Genomic DNA, 21,301 nt, shown 5'->3' on the forward strand with positions numbered 1-21,301 from the left:
GAGCGAGAAAACGAGCAGAAGTGGGGGAGTCGGTGAGAATGGGAGGAAGAGAGGTAGAGAAGTAAAGTGAGATAATAAAGCAGCCAGCAGAGAAAAGTGAGCTTTAGGCAGTATGATTTGTTTTTATTCAAGATGGAATATACTGAGAATAGTGCAGCTACTGTATATACCATACATAACGTTTATTCAGGAGTAAAACTAATTAATAAAAAATGATCCCTGCAGCTGTTATCCCTCTGTTCCTTTCACCAAGTCCATTTTTACCTCAGCACAAACAACACAACCGTAAACACATTCACAGTCAAACGCTGTATACTTGCAAAGAATATGAACTGTATTCCTTTTTGCAGTTAGCGTAGAAGAAATCGATGCACTTTACCAATTTGTATTAATTATGCAACACATACGCTGATAGACATCAATCAAACTGCAACTGTGTCCCAAATCTATACTGCACACCACTTCTAAGCAGGCTGTGAGTACGGCGCACGTTCACACTGTGAGTATATGAGTATTATATTTGTTTATGAGTGTGCCGTCGATGCTCAGTACTCTCCCACGATGCAGCGCACAAAGAGAGGATACTCACAGCTGGATAAAATGTCAAACTAATAGTGGGTGGTACAGCTCCAGAAACATCTCAGAAAAAACAAAAACATAACTGTTAAATATTTTGTGAAAACATTTTGCCGCCTCTTTTGTTCAGTCTGATCGTCAGTTGAATTCTAAAGTAGCAGTTTGATTGATGTCTGAAAGGCACCAACATTGTACAATTTCATGTTTAAAATGGCATTTCATACTGGAAATGGTATTTTAATTTCATCTGATCTAACTGAAAAATCCATATACTATAACAATATATAGAATGAGAATGTGGCATAGATTTTGGACATCCCACTGTTATCTATCACTCTGAAAGATTTCATATGCATTTTGTATTTTTCCCAACATCTTCCTCGAGCTGTTTCACCACGATCCAATTTGTGCACGGTGGGATCAACAGTGTATGAACAGCAGCACCCTCACAACTGAAGCATTGTCAGTCTGCATACCCACTTTGTTTGCGTATAACTTAGTCATGTCCAGTTTACAAACTTAAAATCTGTTTAGAATTAGTTCGAAGTGTAGAATTAGGACACAGCTAAGGAGGTGCAAACCAGCGATTCTTCCCATATCCTCCATCTCTATGTTGTGTTGTCGGTGTGTGTGCCCAGCCCTAAGGCCCTCCCTGATTCCAGCTGTCAGAGGGAAGGAGAGGCTAAACTTGGTGAAGCGGAGAATAGAGCAAGGCACATGTCAAATATGAGGGGATCTTGAGTAAACAAAGTATAACACAGACCAAAGCAAAATCGTCTCTCATCCCATCACCGCGTTTCACGCCATTTCCCTCGCTCTGTCTCTTTCCCTCTTGCTTCCTTGATAACCACCTTTCTCTCCCTTTCTCTCTCTGTCTATCTTCCATGCCACATTTGCGATGTTTTATCTGTCCCTCAGTAATTCAGCAAAAAACATTGTGCACATCAGCGCGACTTGTAATCGGACAATCAGCACTGCAGTAAAAGTACATGCGCTGAATAAAAAATGGCCGATAAAAGCAGTGGTTCTTAAGATTATTTAGACAGCCAAGTACCTGATTGAGACATTTGTCAGATAACAGCACTATCCTGCTGAAAATCACCTTGAAACAGACACATTTGTCATCAGAGTTAACTAAATAAACTTAGGGAATTGAGTACAAGGAACAGCATCGGCAGCTCTGTCTCTCACTCTGGGCCTTGAGCCACACTTTAAAACCAGGGCATTAAGAAATTAAGCAAGACAGCAAATGTAACAGAAACACAGAACTACTGTAGCCTATGGGTCGGTTCTAATAATTGCAATTGACAGGGACAAATTCCCTGCTCCCCTGCGTATGTCAGATGGGTTTATTTCCAAACTCCACAAATCCCCCTGTCCAAACACAACCATATGGTCTCCCAGTTGTTCAGGACCAGCTGTACTACAGTGTATCTGGCAGTGACATGGTTGCCATGTACTGTAGAAGAGCGCTGGCTCCCCCTCTATGCTAACTTAATAAATCCTTTGCAATGATGCCAAAACTCACTCAGTGAAGCAGTGCTTTCTGCTCAGCTTTTACCGAAGTGAAAACTATGTGCACAGAGATTGGTTGCGTAATTTGAATAAAGTGAACTTTATGATGGCAGAGTTATAGTTCAACGGTTGACTCAGAAAGAAGGTCCGAGCTCTTTTTGTTTGGAATTTGGATATTTTAGGTTCTCTGGTTTCCTCCTATACTGTACTTAGCTTAAATGTAGTTATGGCAGTCTGACATAGACATAGACTGTGATAGACTAGCAACCTGTCCAGTGCATGCTGGGAGAGATTCCAGTTTTAGTGTATAATAGACAACACATATTTCATTTTTATAGATCTGTATACATCTGTATACTTCACAATCTAGTGAAAACAATACCAAGAAATTCATCATAAATTATCAAAATGAGTCTTTAACTCTCTTTGCAGACTAGATTTGCAAATTAATTAAATATTTTCTTCTTATTTTAATGCTTTACTATTAATTGGTCTGTGTGTTTGTGTGTCATATATTTTGGTTTTGATGTTATCGGGTTAGCCGTCATGGCGATACTGTTTTACGGTGTTTACTGTATGTAGTAGAAGTGCAAACACGTATCGACAGTATGTACATTTCACTATGGACTACTTCTATGGTAGTTGTTGCCAACGTAACAACTTATGGGGATCCAAAAAAACCACAAACATTAAAAGCAAGAATCCTTGGCAGGGATTTGCAATTAGACTCCAGGTTCTGGGACGAGAAGAAATATGTTTCTGTTTATTCCACTCTTTGAACACTAACACTCGGATTATTATATATTATCATGATTATCCCGGGGGCAATATTTCACCCATGGAGTGCAGAATGCATTGAATAGTTTTTTTTCTCTTATATCTGTCAGCCTAAAACATGGGTGAACTAATTGGACTATTTTTTTGAGAGCTTTCAGTCCCTTTGCTTTCAGCTGATGTCATATAACTCTAACTGTGGTTGTTTCAGTAAAAACAATTTGTCGTGCGTCCCAACAAGCTTGAACAATGGTGGAATGAAAATGGCTGCGCAACAATCACGGGAACAGATGAAATAAGAGGAAAAGGGGAAAAGAGCAGGTATTCCATTAGAGGCAATTTGTGCTCACCTGGTTTGGCGGGAGGAACTCATGGTTGTTTTCATTCATGTACATGTTGTCACCATCAAACTGCAGAGAGGGAAAGAGGGAGAGAGAAATGAGAAAACAGTTAGGCAGAGACCGACACATCATAACAAGGACAAAAAACAGAGTTTTTCAGTCAGTCAGTGGAGACACAGAAACAGTGTAACACAGCAGCCTAATGACTGCGAGTCCTCGGCTTATAGACCTCGATGCTCTGGTGGATGTCAGTAATTACAGTTCATTAGAGACACGTATAATTAGGCCCTGTCAAAGCTTGTGTAACTCACACTCTTCGTCTCAGTTCTCGCCGACAGCCTGAGATTGTGTGTGTGTAAGTGCGCATACACACACCTCACCGCTGTGAATCCACGGTGTCACAGGGCGACAAAGGCAGAGTGATAATCACAACACTTGCACCAACGGCCGTGTAGTTAGTCAGCCAGCAAGTTGGCCAGTCAAATCAAATGAAAGCAAAGCCACATTAGCATAATCAAACGACACATGGCAGGTAAGTCGGCCAGGAGTCGACCCAGATATTGATTTGCTGTGCCGCGCAGTTCGCTGCAACAGCTACAGGAATTTCCGGAGGACCTACTTTCCCTGTTTACTTTCGGTCAGACTCAAAGTCTTCAAGATGATTTCTATTTCTACTTTTTGGAAAGCCGTAGGAGGTTCGTGCTCCTCGTTCTGATCAACGTCGTTTTTTGACCGTAGTGTAGGTTTTACAAAATCTCTAGAATGGAGGTGATTATTATAATGACCATGAATTATAACACAAGTTGACAAATACCGAAATGTAAGAAAGAGAGATGACTAAGAGAGAGAGAGAGAGAGATAAATAGAAACAGAGAGCATGAATGAGAGACAAATAGAGTGGGAGAGGAAGAGGGTTGTAGCAGCAGCAGTGGCGATAGAGCCTGTGGTTGTTCTGGCTGTAGTGTGATTAACACTGGGGTCACAGCCAGAGCAGCTTGAAACACACGGCATATAAACATGAACACACACACACACACACACACACACACTCCCAGAGGCCTTGCCTGCTCCTCTGTCTGACACTATTTGGCACCAGCCATTTATTGAGGAAACAAAACACAGCTCAAGTCAGCTATAGTAGTGGCTGAGATGAATTACAGCTGCGACTGTAAGGTCGAGTAACGGGACAGAGATGTGCCCACTGCCCACAGTAACTTGCTGGAGGTGTTTCTCAAACTGTTTGGAGGGACCGAGAATGGGCCACAATGTTTTCATAGTCATGTTTCACCTCATGTAATAATAAGCCATGTGTTCCAGGGACTAAATCTACTCTAATGTAGTTGTTCAGTTGGTCAATATAAACCCTTTTTGGAGGATTTTCTTTTTTTCTATTTTCAATTAAAATCATAGTCAGATTCCTCTACTATAGAATTTACTTTTTTTTGTTTCTATCTTCATACATGACACACTCAGAGCACCAAACAAACTGCAGCACAAAGACAATTCCTTGCACCATTATTCCATTTGAAGCCCCAATTCCATTTCCACGTTATCATTCGGACTCTGATGGAGCTGTTACTTCCAGTGCAATGATTTCTGTCTGATAGCACTATTAGTTTGCTGGAGGAATAATCATTGTATTCTGCAAATGAAATTACTTTCTTTATTGCGCCTGGAAAACGGTTTTACTTGCTTTCCTAATCACATCGCGCTGGAAGTGACGGTATCTTGAAATAGGTTATTTTCACACCTGCAAACCAGATGTTGATGAGCAAAACAGGGCGAGTGGAAAGCAATTGTACAGAATGTCAAGGAGCAAACTGGCGTCTGTGGTGGTGCTCCTGAAGCGCAATGTGAAGGAGTCACTGTGGGCACCGAGTTGTTAGAATAACAAACAATATCTAAATCGAGGGGAAAGGTAAAAATAATTATTTTCCACCTCAAACCCTCTAAAGCTCACAAATTATGTTTGTGTACATCTCTTTAAAGGGTTTACAGGTTATGTGTTGGAAGATCTTTTTTAGGCGGGTGACTTCCTGGCTTCCGAGCTGTTTTGCCCTGCTTCTAGTCTTTATACTAAGCTAAGCTAAATGGTTGCTTTAGCTTAGCTTAGTTGAATTGTTTTTAACCAGCTAAATTATATCATATTGTACTTTACAGTAGTAGTTCCAGGGTTATAAAATGTGTTTATTTTGTGTTACAAAGTCACACGGTCACCTTAAAATCAACCATATTCAAGCATTTACCCCACTGAAGTGTCCTTGAGCAAGACCCTTAACGCCTACCTTCGAGTATGACTAGTTTGACCTCTGAGCAAGAGGTTCATTTCATCAGTGGTCCCTTGCTCTGATGTTCATTTAACATTTTGGTTTAACACACAGAGGATGACAAGAGCTCTAAAACGTTGAGAAATAATGTCAAAAGCTGGACATGCAGTGTGGTCATATAGACATGCATGATAACAAAATGTATGCAATCATTTAACGCGCCAAATAAACTAAATAAGAACAAATTATAAATGCAACAATGGTCTGGAAGAGCTGTTGTCTGCCAGGTGGTGGTTATCTTGAGAAATCAGATACAAAATGTGTGCATATAAAATCTCTCTCTTGTGTAATCTGACTCATAATAAGCAGATCACATAACGTGCTCAGTGTGAACATAAGAGCAGGTGACATGAGAGAAAAAGGGAGGTTTGTAAGGGAAGAGCGAGCTTGTTGTCTCTCTCTCTCTCTCTCTCTCTCTGTCTCTCTCTCTGTCTCTGTTTGCTTTCCTGAAGCTTTGAGGTCATTAATCATAGCGGCCAAATCTACAGCAAAACAATTGAGCAAAGGAAAACACAGACAGAGAGAGAGAGAGAGAGGGATTGAGGGGAAAGCGGGGAGGGGGGTGGAGGGTGAAGGTGAGAGCGAGGTGGAAAGCTACAGTGAGATGGAGGAGAGGGGGAGTCATGTCGAGCGAGGGAACGAAATTGTGAGATAGATTGAGGATCGAGAAAGAGAAGGGACAAGTACGGCCTGTGCAACTGACGCACTTGACACCAGACTCCTTGTTTGCATAGCAGAAATGCAAATACATGAGAGGGAGAGAATGGGAGGGAGAAAATAAAGTGGGAGAGATGCTATAAATAGCTTTGTGTTTGCGTGAAGCCAAACCAATGTCAGTTTGATGCAGGAAGTGCACCACAGTCTTAGAGGTTATAAAACAACTGTTGACTGGAACACAGCATGTCAGAAATGTAGCTTTCCTTCAGACAGGGACTCGCATCTATCGTGGCACCGCAACACTTGCTATTGTATCCATTCATTAGAGAATAAGTTCCCCTACAAGAGGATACGATAGAACTTTTTAGAAAGTGGGTAAAAATAAGATTCCAGATCAACTTTGTACTCCTAATGATGAAGGTCCTATGTTCAGTGCCGCCGCAATGGAAATATTCTTTTACTCCTGTGTCATGCTTTAATTATATACATAGCATCTAGTTTGTGTTTCATGCTGCATGAATCTGTGTTCATATATTTTGGATATCTGGATTTTGTTGTCAGGTTTACTTTTGCAGGTATGTTGCGCATATAGCTTTATGAGATCTTACAGTTAGGGTTGTGCCAATACCTAGAGTCTGTGTATCTGCCAGCACTGACCATTGTTCTCTTATTCTCAAATTAACAAGCAGCATATCCTCACAATGTGGAACTCATTGGGATACTAAAGACATTACCTTGCACCATGTACGCTGTGCCACTAAAAATTCCCTCACTTGCCTGCTGTGACTGAATTATTTGTAACATTATAGCAAAAACAGTGACTTCTATCATAAAACTGACCAATTAACTTGATTTAATGTGGATCAGTTAAGTTTGGTCAATACAGGATCCACTAACTGGGGTCAGTAGCGGGATGGTGCAGCTCTACTTACAAAAAAAGCTTTTTTTTTTAGATCAATTTTGTATCCATCCTTTATTCCTACTACGATGCTTACTTTGCATTCTGTGCTACGGCGTTACTAACCTGCATTGATCTACACGAGAAGCTTTTCTCATAAGGTCGCTGTGCGCCAAGCTGCGCTTTACTGTACACACTGAATACCAAATCGTACAACCAGCAACTGCGGCCGGGGATGTTTTTTTAGATTTAAAGAAAGATGAGGCAGGAGAGACAGAGAGAACAGGACTTAACCCTCCTTCATGCTTACAGTGTGCGCCTCCCTAGTTTTTCATCCCAGCGTAACTAATCGCATGTCAGTCAATGTGCCGATGGAAAGAGGCAGCAGTCAAAATACCTGTGTCAGGACTGTGGTCATTAGAGCATTCAGTGACTCGCTGTCAGGCACACACACACACACACACACACACACACACACACACACAGACATAACCAAAGCAACGAGTATGGGGGATGGTGTGGTGTAAATATGGATTGCCCTCTGCTTCTGCATGTGTATTTTACCTTTATGTATTCCTTATGTGTGTGTGCGCATTCTGTATAGACAACTTAAGTACTTGGCTCCAAATGTGTGCACATTGCGTGCGTTGCCGACGTGTTTGTGTAATGTATCCTGTCCAATAATACACACATTGATCCCAGCGAGATAAAGATAACAGAGTTAGACCTTCCATAATATTTATTTTCCCATAACAGACCTGCTCAGCCACGCCCAGTCATATAACTCCATGCAGATGAAATATGGTCTTCATTACCTTTAAACCTCAACACACAGAAACTAGTGAGGAAAAACAGAATTGCCCTTCTTTCTCGACTGAAAGAGCATGAAATGAATTGGAGCAGCTGAGATTTTTTTTTTTTACATTACCATGACAAATACGGCAAAATGGGGAGGCAAGAGAGAGAGAGAGAGAGAGAGAGAGAGAGAGAGAGGCACATGACGACAGACAGAAAAGGGCAGATCAGACAGAAAGACCAAATTGTGTGAAAAAAAAACAAAAAAACACATCAGCTCAATTTGTGCTCGACTCTAAGCTGAACGCTGAGAGGAGAAATAAAATAAGGGATTTAGCTGGGAATCACGTTAAACCATGCAAGTGAATGAGTCCCCGGAGAAAAGTGTTCCCTCTCTCGCTTATGATGGACTTAATTGCCTCTATCAGTGTTAAGATATAACATTCATCTCAGGTTTATTGCTTTGCTTTATGGTCTTGTCCATCACACTGAAGGGTTTCGAGAGGCTGGCCACTCCTCAAATGGCACCTTAAAATAATGAGACAGATTACAAAGCAACGAGGGGAAGGAGAGAGAACGAAAAAAAAAAAAGCATCATTTATATCTGGAAAATGAGAGCATTTCTACAAGCAGATCTGGTATGTGAGCGAGCCGGCAAAGCAGAATGGTTTTGATGGCATGCTGGTTGGATTACTCTTTTGGGTTCTGGGTCTTTCAGAATGCATGGTCCGTCGGGCTAAAGGCACACACATCTCCCCCACCTCTGACCCCCGAAAGCTCTGGGTAGGTGTAGGGTTTCAGATGGCCACACAATCATGCCATTGTGCTCCTGTTAACACAATGAAAACAAAGCAAACACATCGCTGACATTCAACTCCCCCCAGCTCCTGCCTAACCTTGACTTCCAACACAACTCAGGTGGGACACACAAATGGATAATCAAGCGATACAGAAATCCGAAAAGACCTCAAAAACAAGATATTACTGTTGGTCTCCACATGCACCGAACAACCAAGAATATTTAACGTAAAATCTAAGATTAACATGCTACTGGAGCAACACGACATTGACATATCATTTCATTTCTTTAAGATGTGGTTCTGATCTCCTAAAAACAGGCTGTTTCTCATCACATGAGGGCTTGAGAACCATGTCTGCATGTTCCATTAAATCTATTAAATCCACTTGCATTATATCATAGTGCTTACCACACAATAGGAGCCTTTCAAGGGCAGTCCCAGAGGAAGCCAACAAAGGGACCTCTCTTTCAGTCTAGTCAAGTAATTCGGAAAGAGCCAAACATGATTTTTGTGTGTGTGGATCTTCTCCACCAGACCCACAAGTGGCAATTTCACCAAGTCAAAAAAAAAAAAGAAATAGAGTGGAAAAAGAGAGCAGCAAGTACCTGTTTTTTTCCCCTCACAACCTTATTTAAAAAGACGCAGTGTCTGGCGGAGAAGTGTCCTTCCCTAAAAGAGAGTCTCTGAGACAGAAGAAGCACTTTTATTTTGCATATTTGTTACATTCACCACATAGGTAATGTTTTCAGTTCTGTTTGTCTCTCTGCCTAACCTTTTCACCACACAAGAATCTCATTATTGGACGATTCTGCAAGACTCACGATGTTGCTGAACAAGATTTTTTTTACATTCAGTTTTCCAATATCTACACATGGCAACTGTGGTACGCTTACATTTAAGAAAAACTTGCGATAGTGGAAAATAAGCTGAGGTTATAGGGTGCTACATTTCAAATTCAGAGGATATCTAGGATTGAGGGATTGTCTGCCAAAATCTGACGCATTGGATGCAAGATTACATTCTTGCATCCAATGACATTCACCCTCTCCTTTCAAATTATAATGATTGTCTCTTGCTTCATTCTTCAGCAGTAAAGCTTAACTTCAGCTGTTTAGGAACTGTTTTCCCAGGAAACTAACCCAGTGTGCAAGTACAGTAATTTGAAACCGCACAATATAGCACCACCAGGAAGAAAAAACTAAAAAAATCTTTTCTGTATTTGGGATCTCACTATGTATTTAAATCTAAACGCAGCATTCAGCACCATCTAGTTCTGTCGATAGGGCTCAAAATAATTCACTGTTCTTTCATTCACTGCCATGCTGACTCCACATTCAGCCTCTGCCACTAGCATTCAGGCAGATTGTTTTATGACCAATCTAATTGCACATTCCACCCTGACAAGAGCTCATTAAACCTTAATTATACACATGTTGTTTTCTACAAACATCTCCATTTGGGTCTCTCTGCCTTGTAATTGTTCAGCAGGGACAACCAGTTGAGATATCGCAGATTGAGAGTGAATAAGAGAGAGCGAGAAATAGAGAGGTGAGGGGGAAAGAGAGAATGGGGGGAAGAGACAGAAAAAATACCAGAGAGAGAGAGAGAGAGGAGTGTCTGGAAGTAGGTCATGCCTCTCCATAAACAAGGCATGGTTTCTAAAATAATATACCCATCCAGTGGAAGTAATGCCAAACAACCGAGCGAATGTGGAGCTCATGTAATATTTACAGAGCACTAATACATAGATGGCAGGTCTTTTTCTCAGCAACCCCCCCCCCCCCCTTCCCAAAGCCAGAGGTTTCTTTTTCTTTTTTCTTATCAGTTTTTTTTTTCCCTGTTTCCATTTGAATTTCAGAAAAAGCCAACTACATTGATATATCTGGTAGGGAGGGGGGATTGGGGGTGTTAAGATGTTGAGTTTCCCTCACTTTCTTTCTCCCTTCTTTTCTGCCTCTGCTATCTGTTCTTAGCTCTCTCTCGCTCTCTCTCTCGCTCTCTAAACTCTCTTTCTCTCGCTCTTCCTCCCTCTATTGTTCCCTCCACATTGGCTTTGGCTGTGATGTTTTTTTCACACATTTGTTACATTTTAGCAAGGGAAAGTGGGCCTTAATCCAGGCTCTTTGAGGCATGGACGATGATATTACTGTGGAGAATCGGCCTTTTAAAAGACTTCTTTTAACTCCAGCTGGTGCTGTAAGGTCACCAAGCACTTGTTCGACGTCGGGCCCAGCAGGATGCTTCTGGGCTCAGGACTAACTGGCTTTGTGGACTCCTGGCCGGGCTTTCTGGGCTTTTGACAGGGGCTGGCAATGCTGCTGCAATAGGGGAAAGACTGTAAAGGAAGACCTCTTCCACATGTTCTCCAAGTCTGTGAGAAAATAATTTTTTGCCGGACATTTCTAGTAGCCTGCTTCCTGGATCTTTTTCTTTTTTTTAAATGAAAGTAAACTTATTGTTGGCCAGAACCACATGGCATTTGAGGATATCACTTTGGAAATGAATGGCCGGGTTTCACTATTTTCTGACATTTGCTCAAAAATAAATAATATAAATTAAGATATATTTATCAGAAATGTGTGTGATGTAATGCATGATGTATTTTTTATATTGTGATGTACAATAAAGCAGAATAAAATAAATATTGTTTATATTCGGATATTAATTTCAGCCACGTCACCTCACACTTCTACATTGATTTGGGTTTTAAAAAAAAACCGCTATCACATATGACATGTGTTACTATGTTTTCAAACTTTGTTACTGAGGTTTATGTTCACGACACCTTAAAAACAGATGCTTTTGACAATCTGTAATCACGAAATGGGATTTCTATCACGGACCATCCGGTGTCACCGCCACTCGGCACCCAAAAAAGCATCAAGTGTCCACACTGAGCATCTCAGTCATCGCTACAGGGACCTTCTCAGCCTGTCACTGTTGACACTTGCTGTATGCATCATTGATACCCGCCCAGCAGCAGAAAATAAATAGCCTGCCGTCAGATCACTCCTGCTTGGCAATATCCCAATTATCTTGGCAATGTTTGTTGTTTTTTTTGTTGTTTTTTTACAGCAGACATTTGTTTTGTGTCTCTGTTTTGTTTGTTTATTCAGTCAGTTAGTTAAAATATTCCATTCTGAGCACAATTACAGTGAAACATCACTCAGTTCTCACCAACATCAAGTGCGCTGACTGTACGGCGTGATGTGAACCTTGTAAACAAACATGACATATTAAACAGGAAAATGAGTCACTCTTATTATCCCACCCAAATAAATCTGGAAAACACTAATTATAACAACCTGTGCATGATCCTGACTGATTCACCCCTGCTCTCTGGCTGTCTGTTATATGTATGTATGTATGTATGTATGTACGGTGTGTGTGTGTGTGTGTGTGTGTGTGTGTGTGTGTGTGCGTGCATGTCTGTCACATTCTTCTCCTGCTGTTGCCTTAATAGGCAGTCTCTTAGATATTCGCTACAGAATAGCGCTCATGCAATATTAATATCGCACCAAAATATGGGAGCCAGAGCCCCCACTCCATCTCTCACTCCCTCCATAATTGACTATGCAAGGCTCCAAATCAGCTTGGAAAAAGGAGAGAAAGATGCAGAGAGACAAAGCAGGAGAGAGAGAGAGAGAGAGAGAGAGAGAGAGAGAGAGAGAGAGTGAGTGAGTGAGCAAGAGCCATGTAGAAACCAAGGGAAACCGACAGAAAGAGAAAGAGATAGTCCTGAAACAATCCTGTCTTCTCTGCGCTATAGCAGATTCTGAACCTTTCCCGTAAGTATCAGTGTCAAAGCAGTGAAGCTAAAACAACAATAACAACAACTACAATGGTAGCTCTAACGGTTTGACTCCCTGCAAAGAATACGCTGATGCTTATCCAGCCTGAGCTAAAACAAAGCTCCACTCAAGCAGCTTTGAGAGATTGTTCAACACTAATTGCATTTCATTATTTCATTTAATTGTACTGATTCCCGGAGTTCCATTACGGCTGACAGTAAACCTTGAACACGTTACACCATGCATGCATGTAGGTAAACAGAATTTAGCTTCGTGGGTCATCTATTGCAAACTGACGCTGTGCTGCCAAACGCTGTTCAAACCCACAGAGTGTCATATTAAAGTGGATATCCTGAAGTGTCCAAAGATATCAAAATGTCAGGGTTATACAAGAGGAAATGGGTAAAAGCGATGCACAAGACACATTTCCATTTGATGAAATGGCACAGTTATACTTTAAGACTATAAAACAATGTGGAATAAGGAAGATATATTTTACAACTTTAACACACTTAAAGGTTACATGTGGTTTCACACTAATCTATAAGCAGCGGTAACATACCAAGAAATGCAGCAATGTGCCATCAAAGAGAAACTGTTATAGGGCACCTTTAAGTTGAAAACTGGATGTTAATGGTTAAAACTTGTAGACATGTGAAATTACAATTAGCAGCTCTTAAGGGAGTTAATGTATGTGAGTATGTAAGTATTGATCGTTGGTTGGTGGATTCACTCACTTAACACACATTCAACGGACACTTTACACTCTGCACTTGTGATTTGGAAGAGACTGATTCACATATGTAAGAAGAATTCATAGAAAACAAGAGCACACCTTCCCTTCAAAGTCACTAATACAATAACCCCCCCCCATTCATGAAGTTGCAGGACTTGCAAGATCTCTGCAGAGCACTGGGGTCAGGCCCTCTGCTCTGAGCATCTAAGAAAAAGAAAAAGAACTGTAGGCATTTAGAGCCATAATAGATGTTGAAAGAAAGCAAAGGAAAAGGTTGCGGGGGCAGAGCCAGTGGTTGGGGGGAGGGAGAGGTGGGCAGCGCACCTTGACAGGAAACATAGAGGTGAAAAGCAGGAGTTGGAGGTTAGTTTGACAGAGAGAAAAGAAGTGGTGGTGGTGGTGGGGGGGGGGGGATCGCTGCGGAAGTGCCAAGCCCACTTTTAACTGAACCGAGGGTGGTGAGTGGTGGTGGTGGGGGGAGGGAGACAGAGATAGAGATCAGGGGGAAATAAAAGGGGTGTGCAGGGGAAGGAAGAGGGGAGGAAGGAGAGGATGAGGGAGAGGAGTGGGGGGGTGCAGGGACCTACTGCACCTTGACACTTGCTCTCACCACAGCACCTGATAAGTGCAATGGAAAAACGTCTGGTTTCCTCCTGCATGTTAAGTGGTTTAAATTCTCCTCCTCTCCATGCAGCCTGTAGCTACATTCTGCTACTGTACCGACGCTACACCCAGGTAATAACAGACAAAAGGATACGACAGAAAGAAAACATTTATTGTCTCCTTTTCTATTGTGTTTAGTCTACTCTTTTATTGTGTTGATGAATTATAATCCGTGTGAGAGATGTAATCTTGCAAAAAACAAACTAGGCGATTTAGAAATCGTCCTTCCCTTGCATTACTGTTTATCCGTCCTTTTTAAACATGTCCCTCTTCTTTTCAAAAACAATTTCTGCATGGAGATTTAGATGCAGAGTTTTATTTGCTCAACAGAGGATCAGATGAAAGTGGATATATATCTTTACTACCTCGTGCATGTACTGACAAGGAACTCATTCCCATGATTTGTAAGTGGGTCTCTCTACAGAACAGCATTAACAATATTCACTTTAGATAACGTATGATTCCAGGCCCTCGGAGAGGATGGGTTTCTTAGAAATGCTTTGTTAGCACTCTCCCCCTTGATAAATGATTGAGGACAAGTGGCCTGAGACATCAATACAATCTCTGTTGTAATTAAAAAAAGGTGCGCACCAACAATATTACACAGCTTTCACTTTATCTGTCTCTCTCTCTCTCTCTCTCTCTCTCTCACTCCATCTCTGTCTCCCCCTCTCTCCCTCGCTCACCCACTCTTCCTCTCATTGAGCCCCGGAGCAGAGAAGAGATAATTCAAAAAGCACTTGCATGGAGTGAAACATGAAAAAGGGAGACATATGAAATTAAATTCTCTCTTTTCGCTCCATTGTTCTTTCATTTTCCCTCCTTTGTTACATAAATGCATAAAAGCAAGGCAAGCTAGATTCTAATTATGATTTTCACAATACTAAATGATTTTTTTTTTTTTTATTAAAAAATGAAAGAAAGGTGTCACAAACAAAGCAGACTTACTGTTCCAGCACTTTGTCAAAGTCAAAGTACTGCAAGTGCTGCATCACTAAACTTAAATAAACTCCTTTCCAAGCTTCCTTGCAAAACAATCCTCAAATAAAATTATTGAAAAAGTAGACTTTGATGGCGCAATACATCTGCTTTAATTCAAAGGAAGTAAAAAAAGGGGAAAATCGGCTAAATATTTAAATTTTCATACTTAATCAACATTTGGCCTTCCTTTATTTACAACCTAGAATAAGTCAGAAGTATTGTATCCAGAAAACTACTGCATGCCTTTGTTCTGTGGAAACACAAATAGAGTAGAAGGCAGTTGGTTGGCCTGCCACATCAGCTGCAGCAAAACCCTTCTGTTAGAAGCTACCAGGCAGATACCACACAAACCACCAAGTCAGATAGGTGCTTTCTCGGGAGCCTCGCGGTGGCCAGTGATGGTTTGAGAATGGGGCACCGAGCAGGTCTATCAGGGTGAGCGTGGAAAGAGTTCATGAGGTGAGACGTAGTGGGAGGAGGGGTTAAAGGATGAGGAAGAAGCCGTGGTAGTTGAGGAAGATGCCAAGTTTTAAAAAAAACGATGGCTTGTATTGTTTCCTGGCCATGATTTAAGTCCAGATATTGGTAATCGTCTTAAACAGTTGTTTCTACGGAGAAGCTTTCCATCACAGGATGAAGAACTTCCCTGCTGCTGTGAATCCAAGGGGAACACACCCACACACACACACAAAAAAAAAAATTCAACCCATAAAATGATGTCTGCACTGCTTCTGAACTGCCACTCCGATGCTGTGTTTGGACAGTCTTGTTGTGCAGATGAGGGAAGGCCTCTTCGGTGGCCTTCACTGTTTAGATAAGGGTATGTGTTTACATGTAGGTATGGATGAGACCTTAGGGGGAGGGAGCAGGGGTGAGGGGGGGGGGGGGGGTGGTTCTTACCCCAGTAGAGGGCAGTCTCTTGCCGTCAGGGTTTGGGCGCATGGGAAGGGAACTGTAGAGCCTCACACCTCGCTCTGCAGCACCGTATCTGCTCTGGAGGAGGAGAGACACACAGAGAGAGAAAGATTGTAATTATGATTCCTTGCTTTTTACAGAGAATTCAGCATGAAACGTTCAACACAAGAATAAAATAGAAGATCCAGATTTGAATTTAATTAGTTTCAAACTAGATTCAAAGTTTCTGAAGTTTTTTTTTTCCCATCAGAAGTGTATAGGGTTCATACACACTGCAGTTCCTTACATAGTCCTCATTTCGTTTTTTTATGAGTGCTGGTTTCATAAATTTCCGCCTAGTCGGAGAGCCTGCCCATTGGCCGCCGTGTTAAATCCCATCACTGCATGGTGATGTACCACACATAATAACTGGATAAGGTTGGCTCAGAAGCGGCACTAATGTAACTAAGCTGTTGTGTTCGGTAGCCAGAAGACCCTGTGCTCAGCTACACTGTACTCTACTGACTCCATCTTCCTATATAGATATAGATATATATATATATATATATATATATATATATGTTACTTAGATGATGATTAGAGTGTGCTGCCAGCTCCTCCCTGTTCTTGCCTATGTGGGTTTCAGCAACACAACCTGATGGAATGATGGTGGCAAAGCCCACAGTAGTTGGGAAGCTAATGATTCGCAACAAGTGGTCCCTGCCAGGGAGAGACAGTGCAGCTAGGTGTGGTTCACACCGTGGTCCACAGCCTCAGCGGTGATACATCCCAGGATTCACAGCTCCCCCTCCCTCCTTGTCTTCATCTCTCTCCTCGCTCAACTACCCACATCCTGCTGCACCTCTGTGATTCCTTGATATTCTGCGTTTCTTACATTAACATCTCTCTTCTGTAACATCTGGTCAACAGGCTGAACGCTGTTTCTCTCATTTGATTTGTTCAACAGGGGTTAATTGATAAAATAAGCTCCTTCCTTTTTTTCTCCTATGGTGTTTGAGAGTCTTTTTTAGCTTCTGTGCGCTGCCTGCTGTTAAAATAAATGCTGCAACCGGTGATGTGGAAACTGGTTTCTCATAAATAAGAGGATAAAACCTGAATGTATATTTGGTAATGGCTATGTACAGTGCGTAATGGCTTTGCCACACTTGATACATACAGTCTGCTAATGAGGATGTAGATTATTGGAAATCACACAACGCAGCAATCTAGAGCAAATATCACATTATCTCTCTCCGGTACTTAATCGTTTACTTGCTTTACCCTGTCTCGCCTTCTTCTCTTTTTAGCCTTCATTCTTTCACCTCATATCCACACAAAAACACCCAGGCACACATGTAATCACGCAGACACAAATACATTCAAGGGCAGGGCTTCAGATTGCAGTATTTTACTATATTTAACAATTGAGCGAGAAAACATCCCTGAACCAACCATAACTGGCCCTGCCTTTCACTTCTAGTCAGTCACATGTTGCGGGCGGACGCATGAGCGTAGCAGCAGGCCTCGGCTTTTATAGTGGAACCGCCATAAACGCACCTAGATTGCGTTTACAGGCCCAAATGCATCATGATTATACCATGCAGTGAAACCTGCAAGCAATGTAAGCAAACACGTATGTAATACACCACCTATGAGACATATTGGAGAAATAATCACAGGCTCAAAGAGCATGATTTATACCCCAGAAGAAGAGTTCTATGAGAACAGTATACAGTATGCTGATCTAATGGCCTATCACAGACAGCATACAGTGACAGGCTATCCCCTGAGGCAGTGCGAGTACTTGCTGTGTAAGATTTTGATTTCCTGTGCTCATTATGAAATATGAAAACAGATGAGTAGACAGCAGCGGCCATCCCGTCGATATGGCTCGCATAATGATGACACAGCGTTATTAAAGAGAACTCTCATTTACAACTTTCCTCTGTGCTGCACCGTCCTGACCAGGGATGCACCGATCGCACTTTGTCAGTCCCGAAACCGATACCTGGGCTTTGGGTATTGGCCGATACAGAGAACCTGTATGTATGCCTCACTGTGTGGAAGTGACTGGGATCATTCTTCAACGTGTAAGGCAACATGAGACTTTCCTAACTTTGTAAAACAAAACAAAACCACTTAATACATTTACCAAATTGCTATTTATCATTAAATAATAAGTGGTACACCAGCAACTTGGTAAAAATAAAATCTTCAAAATTTACAGGAATTACAAGTCATGTGTAAACCTTTTAAATGAAGCAACAAATTAGTCAAAACTTACACAAGTATTAAAATTCCAGTATATTATGAATATAATTGAATAGATCAGCCCACTTGTCACGATACCCTAAATAGCTATCCTAAAACCCACAAAAAAAATGACGTTTTTATTCAGTTATCCTATACTAAAAATGTACATTGATTTATGTATCCCAATGTAGGTATTAATGTGCTATTCATAGCTATTTTTAGGTCATAATCAGCAACATGACCCTGGAATGTTGGGCCTTCATCTTCTAGTCAGACATTTATTTTCCTTTCTACCTTCCAGAGGAGCTACTGTACACTAACTACATCCCTCAATGGAGACTTTTTCTTTTCGTGGCCTTTTAGATAGCTTGCCAGCATCGCAGCTAAATGAATGCCTCGCAGAATAGCTGCTTTAGCCAGCGAAGGACCGACAGTAAGTGAATGTTTGAGATTTCTCCAGTGTGCCAGGCTAATCTGGCCCTGTGGCATGCCATTACGGGGCTAATAACAGCTGTCTGCGGCCTGGAGGGGACACAAGCAGGCCTGGCTACGCTAACTGGCCCTGACAGACTCATTAGGAGTGCTGGCACCAAGAAAAGCAACAGCCAAACTCCTCACATTTCCTTGCTGGCTCACAACAGTTTGCAAGTGCAGAAGCATTGTTCTCTACACTTGTTCTCTAACACCTTTCTTCTGTTATGCTAGTCCTCAATTCAGACGCTCTAACCCCTGTCACCTCTCTTTCACTTTCTGGCTGGCTCTATGTTTCTGTGATATTTCTACCAAAACCAGATGCTGCCAGCTGTTTACCATCTCTGCTTTTTTTTTTTTTTTTTTTTTTTTTTTTTTTGATGCCGCACACCCACACTCTAGTTCTGACCAAAATAGAGCGGAAGGCAGAGCCACTTGTTTTTGCTCACGCTACTGCAATCCTCTCTGAGAAAAGTAAAAAGGTAATATAAATTAAAAAACGTGAATAAATGAGTCTGTAACTCACTCAAAGTTTCTAACTGACGTTGGTGTGCAGCCACAGGAAGATGCTGCACCGCACCAGGAAGAGGCTGGCATCCTCTGAACTTTGTATCAGTTACTGTAGCTGCCGGGCCCGTTCAGGGACAAGAGGGACTTCCCCAGGCAGACAGCAAAGCAAACATTGTCCTGTCGCTTGGCAGAGTGGAGCCAATCAGTACAAGCTGAGCGGGCAGACAATAAACACAGAGAGCCAATGACGGGCGTCTGGCTGTAGAACCACTAACAATGGGGGGAAGGGGAGGGGGGGTGCACAATTTGGGCTGTGATATGCTTTCACGCACGACTCCTGCCATGTGACTTTAGACTTCGATGCTCTCGTACAGATTGACATGATGCTGATTATACACTGACATACATGACAGCTTCAGATCGTCAATCATGTTGAAAAGGGGTATTCGCTAAGATAAGCTAAAATGTTGCATTTTTTTAACAGCATGAGAGATTGAAATGTCTACCACCACATTGTAAAATTGAGGCCAACTGATACTTATTATCGGCAAACATTGTCCAATTAGAAAAAAGATATTCGCAATATATATTTAACTGGCAGCATTTTTGCACATAAATTGCACATAAATGTTTGATTGATATCTTTGTATTTATAGTTATTTATAGTTATTCAACCACATATAAATACTCTCTCTTATAAAACAGAAAAGATTTAGATTCCACTGTAAATAATGTATGATTAAAAATAATCAAAGGAGAAGCAAAAAGAATAACAGCTGATGGATAATAGAGCCGGACAGATTTTAATGGATACTGAGAATAATAAAAGTCTGACGATATAATACACATTCATCATCTTTATTTTGCTCCAAATCAGCAGCCTGAAGCACAGTAGACGCCACGACACATCTACTCATTAGATATCGGCGTTGCCTTTTTATTGGCGGGGGCGGTGGGGCAGTGCAAAGCCAAAGGCACAGCTGTGGGGGTATAGTTACCTGTAACGTTAGCTGTTGCATGTTATATTATTTACGCAGATCTGGACTTAATGGAACACATGTGTGTCTCCAGCCGACATTCTTCCCAGATTAGCTGAAAGGCTCGGACACATCAGACTCCACCGATGAGAGGAATGCAAGGGCCTAGACCGGCTTATGAGGAAACCCTATCACTCATCTATAGCATACAGTAATGTACACACACACACACACACACACACACACACACACACAATCAGTTATACATTACGGAGACGGTGCTCCAAACTGTACAGTATGCACACAACAATGCATGCTCACTGACACCAGAAGATCAATAATACAAAACATTACTCTCATTCCAAATTCAGTCACTGCATTGTTAAATTCTGCTGCCTTTGGGCCTGTTCTTCCTGATATTTCAACTGGGAACATACATTATCCTGTCGGTTCTGGTATAAACATATTACATAATATCAGTGGGATTTCTGGCTGCGGTGGTCTGACAGTCAATAACAGAGTGTGAATCATTTTTTCAGTGGTTTTTGGAGACTTATGTCTGAGACAAAAAAACAACTGCTGTGTGCAACATTGGTTTGCATATTGCGATGAATCACCTTCCTTAATACGTTTTGCATTGAATGTGATACAATGTCATTTGAAGACAGATGATTCAGGTATTTTAAATATTTTCCATCGTGCTTTATAATAATAATAATAATACTTTCACATCCTTCTTAGCTTTAGATTTTAAATCATAAACTGAATTTCCAGCTCAGATCTGAAGGGTGTACAGTACTGTATGTACTACAATCATACTAGGATGCTGTAATGTAGAAGAAATGTGTTTGCTAAGCCAGTACTTGTGCGATATAGTGAGTCGATACAAAGCATTGATTACTAAATACTGGAAGCTACAGACCTGAATTGCGAACAAACATTGATGCATATTGTACGTACCCCTGCACATGTTTACAGGGAATGTTTGTTTAGATATTTCTTTCAATGGCTCCAGAGACTGTAAATCAACAGATCTGTCGCCTTCCATTTGGTTGTTTTTTATGTATTATTTATCTCCAAACACCTGCAGTGAGAGAGAAAGACAGACAGATGAGTTGTGTGTGTGTAGGTGTGTGTGTGTCTGTGTGTGTGTGTGTGTGTGTGTGTGTGTAGGTGTGTGTGTGTGTCTGTGTGTGAAAGAGATGTCAACTGAGGCCTAAGCAGCTCAACCGTAACCAGGACATGAACCCAGGGGCTACCTGCCTCGGGCCACTACTGACACTCAAACTACTGATCACACCATTGGGAATATCCAGCCAACACCAGCGTTTGAGGCGAGGCT

At 41.5% G+C, this 21,301-nt stretch overlaps 1 protein-coding gene across 3 annotated transcripts in view; it reads right to left on the minus strand.

The window, feature by feature from the left end:
- The window catches only part of tox2 (TOX high mobility group box family member 2), an 86,867-nt gene that overhangs the window by 39,455 nt on the left and 26,111 nt on the right, over positions 1 to 21,301 (minus strand). For all 3 annotated transcript variants that reach the window (XM_031853284.1, XM_031853273.1, XM_031853265.1), the window contains exons 2-3: positions 15,755 to 15,847; positions 3,216 to 3,275 (exon numbers count right to left, since the gene is read on the minus strand). In XM_031853284.1, the coding sequence (XP_031709144.1) occupies positions 3,216 to 3,275; positions 15,755 to 15,847 (153 nt within the window). The remainder of the gene's footprint in view (positions 1 to 3,215; positions 3,276 to 15,754; positions 15,848 to 21,301) is intronic.

Source organism: Anarrhichthys ocellatus, unplaced genomic scaffold (genome assembly GCF_004355925.1).
Source record: "Anarrhichthys ocellatus isolate YVR2014 unplaced genomic scaffold, GSC_Weel_1.0 scaffold1, whole genome shotgun sequence".
Taxonomy (NCBI): domain Eukaryota; kingdom Metazoa; phylum Chordata; class Actinopteri; order Perciformes; family Anarhichadidae; genus Anarrhichthys; species Anarrhichthys ocellatus.